This window comes from Medicago sativa, chromosome 3 (assembly GCF_051527215.1).
Source record: "Medicago sativa cultivar Bolivia chromosome 3, Bolivia_mono, whole genome shotgun sequence".
Classification (NCBI taxonomy): Eukaryota; Viridiplantae; Streptophyta; class Magnoliopsida; order Fabales; family Fabaceae; genus Medicago; species Medicago sativa.
The window spans coordinates 93484708-93496588 of record NC_140751.1 but is presented as its reverse complement, the minus strand read 5'-3'; the positions used below and the strand labels follow the sequence as shown (position 1 = coordinate 93496588).

Here is an 11881-nt window from a genome sequence, read left to right as displayed (position 1 = left end):
AACAAAAACCTGAAATACACGAGCATTACATCTGTCACCTCCTTCCTCTACCCAACACACTCGTAGATTCAAGTCATTACTTCAAATACATGTTCTCTTGCAAATATCTCTTTCCATATTTCTTTTAACATGTAAACCACCCACATAAAAAATCTAAAAAAGAATTAAAGTGTTTTCATGACGAAAAACAGTAACACTAAAAATCCAAAGTAGCACAACATTTAATAACCGGTGAATACTTCAGAACAACACTTGCAGTCTTCCTGTATGAAAAAGTAACAATGATATTTGATAAAGTTTGAACGGTATTGTTATTTGGACTATTTTAGTTTTGGTTTTTGTTTTGGGTGTTAATAGTGATTTCGGCATGTACTAGCCTTCATAAAAAAAATATGATTGAAGAAATACAGAAAATTATTAACTAAAAACAAAAATACTATTTTTTTTAATGAAAGAGAACCTACCTAAGCCCAAAAATACTACAATTTTTTATTGGGAAGAAAATAATACTGTTAAAACATAAAAAGTTCAACATTTAATTTAATTGATTTAATATTTTTTTTACTAAATTGATTTATTATTTATAGAAAGAAAGAAATGCAAGAATCTTCGATAACAAAAATGAAAATATCCACCATTTGCTTAACAACATAAAGGCACAATCTTTTGGATAGTTGAAAGGGAAACGCAATAACCTTGCTTTTGAGTGCCACATATGATGGCTAAATCCTTTTAATTTCTTGTAACGGTTCTTTTTGGTGTACCGTACATGTGTATGATGTAACTTTGCTTCACTCTAACAGTCCTTGTATATGGTAAGTAAAGAAGGTTGATTATTATAAGAGAAAGTCTTGTGTAGGAACGAACCTAACTATCATTCTTACAAACAACAAATTAAAACATGCCACGTCACTTTTTTTTCTTTTAACCATGATTGGTGGTGGAGAATACTAACTGCAAATAATGGTGGAGAGAGAGGAGGAGCAGTTATTTTTCATTTACTTAAATTATTTCCAAATTATTTTAAAATAAAACAATGATGTGTCATGTTTTAATTTGTTGTTTGTAAGAATGATATGTTAGGTTCGTTCCTACACAAGAATTTCTTTTATTATAATTCTATTTTAGCTTCTTAAAAAAATCTATCATTTTTGCTATAAAACACTAAAAGTTATAAAAGGAATGAAAATTGAATTCTTAAAGTGTGACTAGCTTTTTTTTTGACAAAATAATGTGGCTTAAAGTTTTTTTTAATTAATTTATAGTTTTTATATAGAAAAAGTTGTTTCATAAAGTTTTAGCGTGTTGAATAGATTATTTTCGTGACAATTTTTTTCTTAGACTTCTTAACAAATATTCTTATGTCATTTGCTAACATTTACTTAACATATACTCTTATTTTTTAGAAGTAAATCTACATAGACAATATATGTGATCCTCACTCTTAAGATATATTACAACTGAACTTTATTCTCAAAAAAATTAATCAAATATATATCACATTTTAACATAAATGAATGTTCTAGTAAAAAAATATAAATAAATATTTTTAAAACAGAAATTAACATCATAAAATGCCAACAAATGCTCTAAAAACATTTGTTAAGAAGAAATATAAATGTAACTTAAGCCTCTTTTAAAAAAGATCCTCAATCTCATCCACATCATAGTTAGCAGATCTAGGTCAATCACATTTACGCATAATTAATTTCTACGCGGATTTTCTTGCTCGTTTTGGTCACTCGAACAACTCTTTGTTTTGATGTAATGGAGTCTAGTACGACAATACCCCCTATTTTACTCCTTAACTTTTGTGCTACTTCATTTAGGAAGATGAAAATGTAATTTACTTTGTATAACATATGAAAATATAATTTTTGACTCAACAGACTTATTTGATACATTTATTTAAAGTAGTAATGTAGTGGTAAAGGTTGTGAAGGAAGTATTGTCATGTTGATACATGGTTCGATTCCCTGTAGCCCCTTTTTGGAAACAACAATATTTTAACAACAATTAAGGGCAATATAGTTATTTTAGGCAAGTAGGGTTGAGAATATGGTTTGCACACTATTCACCATTTATATATATATATATATATAACAATAATAATAATAATAGTAATAATAATAATAATAATAATAGATAGATAGATAGATATATACTTTCATTTTTTTGAGAAGTAAATCTCTATAAACAATAAATGTCTCTCTCTCTTAAGATATGTTACTACTAAACTTTGTTCTTTAAGTTAGCATTTACTTAATATACACTCTCGTTTTTTGATAATTAAATCTTTATAGACAATATATGTGATCCTCTCTCTTAAGAGATGTTTCAAATAAACTTTGTTCTCTTAAAAATTAATTAAATATATATCACATTTTAACATAAATAGATATTCCATTAAAAAAACACAAATAAATATTTGAAAATAGAAATTAACATCACGAAATGTCAACAAATGCTCTAAGAACATTTGTTAAGAAGAAATAAAAATCTAACTCAAGCCTCTTTTAAAAAAGATCCTCGATCTTATCCACAACGTAGTTGGCAGATCTAGGTCAATCACATTTACGCACAATTAATTTTTACCCGGATTTTCTTGCTCGTTTTGGTCACTCTAACAACTCTTCGTTTTGATGTAATGGAGTCTAGTACTCCCTCCGTTTCAAAATGAGTGTCGCTTTAGCCAAAAAAATTGTTTCAAAATGAATGCCGCTTTACATTTCCAATACAACTTTAATTTTTTTCTTCAAACTTTACCCTCTTCAACTTTTCTCTCACACAATTTTCAATGCAACTTTAAGTTTATCTTTTTCTTACTCCCTCCGTCTCTAAATTATTGTCGTTTAAGGTTTGTGCACGGTTATTAAGGAAATGATTGATTGTGTTGATTTCAATGGTAAAATTAATATCATTTACTAAAATACCCTTATTAATTGTAGTTAGTGGAGTAGTTAAGTTTGATGAAATTCAATAAATAAGGGTATAATAATGGAAAAAAATAATAAATGCTGCATTGGTATTCTAAAGTGACAATTATTTTGAGAAAAAGAAAAAATGCTAAAGAGACTATTATTGTGAGACGGAGGGAGTATAAAGTAAGGGCAGTTTAGTAAAAGTGTTATGTCTAATGATTATTTCATTTCATTCCTTAATCTGTGTGCAATTGGCTAAAGCGACACTCATTTTGAAACAGAGAGAGTACGACAATACCCCCTATTCTACTCTTTAACTTTTGTGCTATTTCATTTAGGATGATGAAATTGTAATTTACTCTGAAAACCACATCAAAATATAACTTTGCCTTAATAGTCATACTATATAAGCCTCACCCTCCGAACAGCCAACATTGTGCATGCGCTGCCACCAAAAAGATTAAATATACTTTTTTTCATTGTTTTTACCCCTCTCTCCACTTCCGCTACTACATTGTTCGCGGAGCGGGTTTATCAAAAAGAAAAAAAAAAAACCTAAAAACCATTTCAATTTATCTTCACCAAAAACCGATTTAGGGTTTTCATTTCGCTGTTGAACGTTTCAATCTCCGAACAATGGCGCAAAATCACGAGAATGTGAACAATGACGTGGCGGCGGCTCCGGTTCCGAATCATCTGACAACGACGTCGTTGTACGTCGGAGATCTCGATCACGACGTCACCGATTCACAGCTTTACGATCTTTTCAACCAGATCGGTCAAGTTGTTTCTGTTCGGATCTGTAGGGATTTGGCTTCTCAACAATCCCTAGGTTATGGTTATGTCAATTTCAGTAACCCTCATGACGGTTAGTTTTTTTTTTTCTTTTCCGTTTCGTGAAATTTTAATGCATGGTTAGGGTTAGGTTTAGCCGCATTTGCTCTTGTTGATAGATTATTGTGATTTTGATTTTGAAAATGTGACTGTTTTACAGCTGCAAAGGCGATGGATGTGTTGAATTTCACCCCACTGAACAACAAACCGATTCGGATTATGTATTCTCATCGCGACCCTAGTGTTCGGAAGAGTGGTGCTGCTAATATTTTCATCAAGGTACTGTCTCGAAGTTTCGCCCTCTGAAATTGTAGGGTTAGGCACTAACATCCTTGACATTTACGAATAGGAAAAAAGACACGATTTTGAATTATGTCGAGTAACTTGGTCCTTCTGTTAACTTGTATCTAATTTAGGAAAATTAGTTCCTGGATTATATCACTTACTAACAAATTAGTCTCTGAGTTATCTCACTTACTTTCAAACTAGTCCTTACAAGTGAACAAAAGTACCGAGTTCTTGGTTTTTTTTTTCACAAATTTCAGGGGTATAAATTTCTGACCCCTACAATTTCAGGAGTTGAATGGGTGATTTATTCATTTTAATTTTTTTTTTTTGAGTAGTTAGTGAATGTTTAATAATTCTGTTATTGGATGTTGTGATTTTATGATGATGCAGAACCTGGACAGGGCAATTGATCATAAAGCTTTATATGATACCTTTTCGATTTTTGGAAATATCCTTTCTTGCAAGATAGCAATGGATGCTTCTGGTCTGTCTAAAGGCTACGGTTTTGTCCAATTTGAGAATGAAGAATCTGCACAAAGTGCAATTGACAAGTTAAACGGCATGCTGCTCAACGATAAACCGGTCTACGTTGGTCATTTCCAAAGGAAGCAGGATAGAGATAATGCTTTGAGCAATGCGAAGTTTAATAATGTCTATGTGAAAAACCTATCAGAGTCGGTTACAGATGACGACTTGAAGAACATTTTTGGAGAATATGGAACTATTACTAGTGCTGTAGTAATGAGAGATGTAGATGGTAAATCAAAATGTTTTGGTTTTGTCAATTTTGAAAATGCAGATGCTGCTGCTAAAGCCGTGGAGGCACTCAATGGAAAGAAATTTGATGACAAGGAGTGGTATGTTGGAAAAGCCCTAAAAAAATATGAAAGGGAGCTTGAGCTGAAAGAAAGACATGAGCAGAGTATGAAGGAAACTGTTGACAAGTTTTATGGTGCAAACTTGTATCTCAAGAACTTGGATGATAGTGTCACTGATGAAAAACTTAGCGAACTGTTCTCCGAGTTTGGTACAGTAACTTCATGCAAGGTGTGTGAATACGGTTCCCCTTTCTGTTCATATCTGCAATTGTCAAATCTTCATCTTCATGAAACATTTCTTTTTTCATGATCCACAGATTCTGCGAGATCCACAGGGAATTAGTAGGGGATCTGGATTTGTTGCCTTTTCAACTCCCGAGGAAGCAACTCGTGCTGTAAGTGTAAAGATTCTACCAACTTTATTTAGTAATTGCTGAGAAAGTTTATTGATCATATTCAAATCTATTGGTTCTCGTAGCTTGCTGAGATGAATGGCAAAATGGTTGCGGGCAAACCTCTTTATGTTGCTCCTGCTCAGAAAAAGGAAGAGAGAAAAGCAAGGTTACAGGTAATATTGCGCAACAATGGATCAACAGTTAATTCTATGCTTTATAATTACAGCGCGTGTGGTAATAATTAGAAACATGAATTCATGCATTGGGTCCTTTGTTAATGACGATTCATCAATAATAGATGGTAATTTGTTTGTGTACTTCCATGTTCTTTGATTTTAATAAAAAAATTACTTGACTTCTGTACCAAACAAAAAAATTACATGATTTTCATTTGGCAGCAAAATTCATCTTTTGAAGATCAACAAAAGTTATACCACAACCCAAAAGTTTTTTATATTAGGTGGGGTTGGCCGATGGATCAAAATTTTCAAATGAAGCTATAATATCCTATCGTCCTATCATGAATTGTCTCTATTTTCAAATTATTAAACTCTAAATCATTTTTAATGGTTTAGTCGATAGTTTCCCTTGGTCACCCTTTATCTAGAACTATTGGATTATCATCCATTTGGTTTAACGACTTTACCTGTGTTTCTAGTGGTCTTATCCACATTTCTTAATCCATCTAAAGTTACTTTGCCAACTTTTCCACCACTGATGTTGCCCCAAATTTTTGTTTAATGCTTTCATTGATAATCTTGTCCTTTTTTTACTACATTGATCCACAGCAGCATCCCCTTTGCAATTCTGAGTTTATTTTTTAGTCCCACATATCATATATCATGGCAGGATTTATAGTTAAACGATAGAAGTATTTTGAACTTTCCTTTAAGAATGACTTGTACTTTTCTATCATAGATTGCACAAAAGATACATGTGCCCTTCTTGAATCCTATGGCACAACCCTTTAATTCCATGTCATTTTGAATGATAGGCTCAAGATACTTAAAATTGGTCTTGAGGTCTAGTATGTATTCCAATTTTCACCTCTAGTTTGGAATTTGTATGCCTGTTGTAAAACGTACATTTCAAGCGCTCCATTTTACTTCTACTCAAATGAAAGGTCAAATGCTTTGGAAGATCGTCTCCACAGTTGTAATTTTTCATTTCCTTTGACTATCCAACAAGGACTGGGACCAATTGTTTGTGCTTTTTTAAATCAGAAATTTGTTTTAAAAAAAGGATAAAACTTGTATACAATATTTTAATTCCAGTGTGTACTGTTCACCATTCACAAAATGACACGTGGACTATTGGCTCCTAGTCAGTTTCTAATTTGTTTCTGTTATCATTCTACTTCTCTGTAAACCAAACTGCTAGAATGAATGGCCGGTGGAATGCCGCCGCTGGCACCAGGAGAGGTCGTCACAAATGGCTCACGGGTTAGAGGACAGAAAGCCGTCGCTACACTTGGAGTGTTGATGAACACTGTACAGTTGCAAGTGGGTGTCGTCAACACTTTCACCTCCCATCTCCCCTTTGCTGTCCGTGACTTCTAATTGCTTCCTGCTCAACACCCAATTGCTTTTTTCTTTCTCACCTTGTTCTCCGTCCTATTCCTCCAGGCTTGTTTTTACTATTTTCAATTTAACTCGTCTAACTGTATCCATCCACTTTTTTCCTGATCTCGTAATTTTTTTTTTTCCTTTTCACAAATGCCATTGAATTTCTTGCCAAATTTCATTGGAAATTTCATAACTTTATATGCAATTGACAAAATGATATACTTTGACCACACATTTCCAAAAATGGTTATTTGCTGGGGGTGGGCATGGCAATGAAATGCCCTGTATCAAAAGGACATGTGAAGCAGTATAGGTCATACTCAGCCGAGACGGTGTGCAGGGTTTTGACTAGCAAACTGTCCACATGTCATTTCTTGAGTGGTGAATAATACACGGAGGTCTTAAAGCATGCTTGTTTTAACGTTTAGAGCACTAAGCATCCGTTTCAAATGGAGAACTGGTTTTGATCTTATGTTTGGGTTACCTCTAAAATCCGTTGGACAAAAGTAATTTTGCTTTAAATCCACATTCACAAAGAAGCAGCACAATTGTCACTTTCACTGGTTGCCCTCGTTATTTTCTCCAACCGTAAAAGCTCCATAAGTTCTGCAGTGGCTTAAGTTTGTTATTGCTAAATCCATGTTTTTGTTAATTTAATAAAGTAATTTTGTTACAATGACTCTTGATTTTTTTTTTGTTGCTCTTGTGTAAGACATTTGTGGTACTGATTATTTCGGGAATTTCGTTTTATGGGTCTGACAGTACTAGATGGCATTGGGTTCATTGGGTTTGATTTGGTGAGGAAATAACTAGATGGCAGTCACAGTTTGTAGTAGATACTTTTTGATAAATACACACTTGACAGTACTCTAGGTTAATATTTTAAAACGTACATTTGAGAAAAAGTACCCAAACATAAATGACGCTATAGAAAACTGATTTTTAACTAAAAGTATGTTTGCAAAATGGCGTTTATTCAAAAGTACATTTATAAACGTTAATCTGAACACATACTTATAGTATTGTATCTTACTATTAACCTACAAATATTGATGACTTTGGTAGATGGCTAGTATTTATATTTTTTTGCATGACAAAATTTTCAAAAAGGAAATTCTATTCTAGTGATTTTCTCATAAGGTAGTAATAGCTTCTGAAAAAAGTTCTGAAAAAAAATGTTAACCATACATATTATGTTATATCTTTTTTTTTTTATTCTACCAAAAAAAATATTATAACTTTTTTCATAATATAAACGAGCTGTCCTTTAGTATCTATAAAAAGCATGCAACGATGTTGTGGAAACACATCTAGCAACTGTGCATCTATCATGTATTTCATTACTTCTCTTATCATATGCCTTTTCTTTATAATGTTTTTCATCTATCACTTATAAGATATCTTTTTATACAAGTATGTTGCATATATGAAGTGTATAGCATGGCATGGTACTTAATATAGATGCATGATCATTTCTATAAGGAAAAGGACTAGATATGGGTTTGATGTACTCACAAATGCATGTAACACTATTAGAATTATTTAAAATTAATTCACAAATCCCAAAGTAGACATACCATGTTTTATGGGATGATAAATACTCATGTTGTATACGCACCGTTGGAGTTTACAGAATCATTTGACTGAGAAATGAGAATAATCATAAATACCATCAATTTGACATAGTGGAAAGACTAAAGGGATTGGTATCCAAGTGATGGTCAAATTATCAGATTATCTTGTGAAAGGAGAGCAGGATAATGCACAAGTTTTATTTAATTCAAATCAGGAGAAAGATTCTGTCATTAATCTAAAACAATTACAGATATTGTCAGTCGTGACTTATCTGAAAATAATAGGGTTTTAGGTAGTGTAGGAAAAGCAAGATGGATGAGACTTTGGACAATAATCTATTATGTATTAATACTAGACTCTTATTCCTTATTAAATAAAGAAACAAATCATAAGACCCTTCTCTCATTTATGTTAATCATTAATGTTGGAATATCTATAAAATATCTCATAATATTAGTGTTGCATTTTAAAATATTTTTACAGTACCTTGGCTGATCTCTTACGTTTGGCATCTAATTTTAAGGAAAAGAGATAATTAAGTGTGGTTTCTAATTTTGAGGAAAAGAGATGGAAGAGACTAAGAGTAATTATTTATTTTCATTAAAACAAATCACCAACCCCTATTTATTCTAATACTAGTTTTTTCTATTCCTAATTATATTATATTAATAAACAAATCATAAAATATATTGGGATAATTTAAATATTAATAATGATATCATGGGTATTGTAATTTTAAAAAAAATAATAATGATATCATGGGATGATTTATAGATGTTCTAACATGAATAGAGGGGTCTTAAGTCTTAACGTATTCTTTAGTTTATATGTGCACTTGTTAATTTTTTTCACCTAGCTTATGGCTTATTTCCTTTTTTCTTTCTTCTGGAACATTGTTTATGCATTTCGTTCAGGCACAATTTTCGCAAGTGAGGCCGGTTACAATGGCTCCTATTGCACCTCGAATGCCATTTTACCCTGCTGGTGTTCCTGGGATGGGACAACAAATTATGTATGGCCAAGCTCCTCCAGCCTTCATATCTCAGGTAATTACAAAGAATCTATTAATCTTGTTTGTTAGTTTTCAGTTTTGATGATATCATGTTATTAGAAGATCTCAATGTTTTCTGCGGATGAACCATGGCGTCTAATTCTACATGAGCTCACCAATTCTTCACATTTTAGTTAACATTTTTAAGTTTTGTGATTTCAGCAGTATGTGCCATAGGTTCTGATGTATCTGGCAATGATAAATGATCATTTTAGTTTCACATTTTATCCTCATTTTATTGAATCTGTATCTCGAAACTGAGCAATAATATATGCAGGCTGGATTTGGTTACCCGCAGCAACTGGTTCCTGGAATGAGACCAGGTGGTGCCCCAATGCCAAACTTCTTCATGCCCATGGTTCAGCAGGGCCAACAAGGTCAGCGTCCAGGCGGACGGCGGGGAGCAGGTCCTATGCAACAACTCCCACATTCATTGCCAATGATGCAGCAACAGGTCTGGTCATGCATTATATCTGGGATTTGTTTTTATTTCTGTTTTTGCTCTTTATGCCTGTTGTTGAGATGCTTTTTGTTGGGATTTTTAGATGCATCCAAGAGGACGTGTCTATCGATATCCTTCCGGTCGCAACCCACAAGGTATTCCGATGCCAGGAGTAGCTGGTGGAACGCCCATGCAGGCTCTGGCTACAGCCCTTGCAAATGCTCCTCCTGAACAGCAGAGGACTGTAAGTCCAGTTTCTGACTATTTTCTCATCCCATTTGGATTGAGTACGGAATTGTTTAATGTGCATTAGGAAAATCTCATACTGACTTTGTTTCATGAATGGATTCATAGATGCTTGGTGAAGTTTTATACCCTCTAGTAGAGAAGATTGAGCATGCTGGAGCTGCAAAGGTTACTGGGATGCTTTTGGAGATGGACCAGCCTGAGGTGTTGCATCTGATTGAGTCACCAGAGGCTCTCAAGACTAAAGTTGCTGAGGCCGTGGATGTGTTGAGAAATGTTGCACAGCAGCAATCAAACAGCCCAACTGATCAACTAGCTTCTCTCTCTCTTAACGACAATCTTGAGTCTTAGACCCTGCATGACAGTTTACCGAGATACATGCGTTCTTTGAACGTTACAGTTTTGTGCGTCTGGCTTTTTGGTAGGATGTTCTTTGAACGTAACAGTTTTGTGCTTCTGGCTTTTTGGTAGGATTAGCGATTTTCCTTGGATTAGCTAGCATATTGCTTTGCGCAGTTTGCTTCGTTTCCTTTTTACTACTTGGTTACTGGATTTGGTCTGTTTGACTTTGTTTCTAGGAAATTTTCGTAATTATGAACGTCTTATGCTTGAAATCTGCTGTCTGGGTTGTGAAGTCATGAAAAGGCAACTTAAATTATGTTCAACAAAAAAAGTCATTTATCTTAAGAGCAATGCTAAGGACACACCTTCTAACACTCTTTTAACACTCCAATAAAAATTTAACTTGAACAAAATAATTCATCATCCTTTTCAAAATTCTCCAAATTATCATCCAAACATTAGAATTCACCTAAAATATTTGAATTCGCTCAAACCATTACATTACCTCAAAACATTCTTATCCAAGCATTCTAAATGTTTTTTCTGATGAAATTTGGCAGTTGTTCTACATTATTCTTCATATTTCAGTAACGTTTGTAAATTATGATTTCAGCAGTATGTGTTATAGGTTCTAATGTATTATCTTCTTCCTCCTGAATCTACATTTAGAAATTACGCAATAATAAAGGGTGGATTTGGTAACCCTGAGTAACTAGTTTCTGGAATGAGTACAAGTGGTGTTCTTGGAAGATTTTGTTGAAGCACTTCCAAGAGGAAAAGTCTAACAGAATAAGAATATTCTTTATTGAAAACATTTGGTTATTTCTTTATTGGGATTGGATACATGTCCTACTCACACCTTTCACAAGCCTTCTGATTGACCATAGTTCAATTTTGGCGGTGAACTTTTTTACCATCTTCAAAAGAACTAGTCAAAGAAAAATGTAATAAGAGAAGAGAGCTCTCTTTTTACCATCTGAAAGATGAGCACCCCTTGTGTAAAACATGAAGAGAGCTCTCTCTGTAACTATGGTCCTATTAGATAGATATCCCTGTAAACTAAAGAGAGACCTATTTAGGAGGACCATACTTGATTAGATTCTTACACAGTTTTTGAAATGAATACATGAAGACGAGCACAGAGCTCTCTTTGCAGTAGCAAGAGAAGAGAAGAGAGCTCTCTTCTAACGACAATCTCGCGTTTTGATTGTTACAGTTTTGTGCTTCTGGCTTTTTGTAGGATTAGCAATTTTCCGTGGATTAGCTAGCATATTGATTTGCAGTTTGCTTAGTTTCTTTTTTACTATTTGGTTATTTGGTTTGGTCTTTTTGACTTTGTTTCTAGGAAGATTTTCGTAAATTATGAACGCCTCATGCTTGAAATCTGCTATCATAGTTGATTGA

At 33.4% G+C, this 11881-nt stretch overlaps 1 protein-coding gene across 1 annotated transcript; it reads left to right on the top strand.

Annotated features, from left to right (window-relative positions):
* The first annotated feature begins 3357 nt into the window (after nucleotides 1–3357).
* On the top strand, nucleotides 3358–10749 carry LOC146942098 (polyadenylate-binding protein 2-like). Its single transcript, XM_085756060.1, has 9 exons — nucleotides 3358–3789; nucleotides 3916–4034; nucleotides 4434–5090; nucleotides 5179–5256; nucleotides 5340–5429; nucleotides 9311–9442; nucleotides 9725–9901; nucleotides 9993–10133; nucleotides 10244–10749. Exons 1-9 carry the CDS (start codon nucleotides 3558–3560, stop codon nucleotides 10484–10486), a joined length of 1869 nt encoding a protein of 622 aa, XP_085612186.1. The 5' UTR covers nucleotides 3358–3557; the 3' UTR covers nucleotides 10487–10749.
* The last annotated feature ends 1132 nt before the right edge of the window (nucleotides 10750–11881 follow it).

Coding starts and splice junctions, on each gene's coding strand:
- LOC146942098 (XM_085756060.1), top strand. CDS start 3,558: ATGGCGCAAAATCACGAGAATGTGAACAATGACGTGGCGGCGGCTCCG. Junction 5,257..5,339: donor CCGAGGAAGCAACTCGTGCT/GTAAGTGTAAAG, acceptor TGGTTCTCGTAG/CTTGCTGAGATGAATGGCAA. Junction 9,902..9,992: donor TGCCAATGATGCAGCAACAG/GTCTGGTCATGC, acceptor TGGGATTTTTAG/ATGCATCCAAGAGGACGTGT.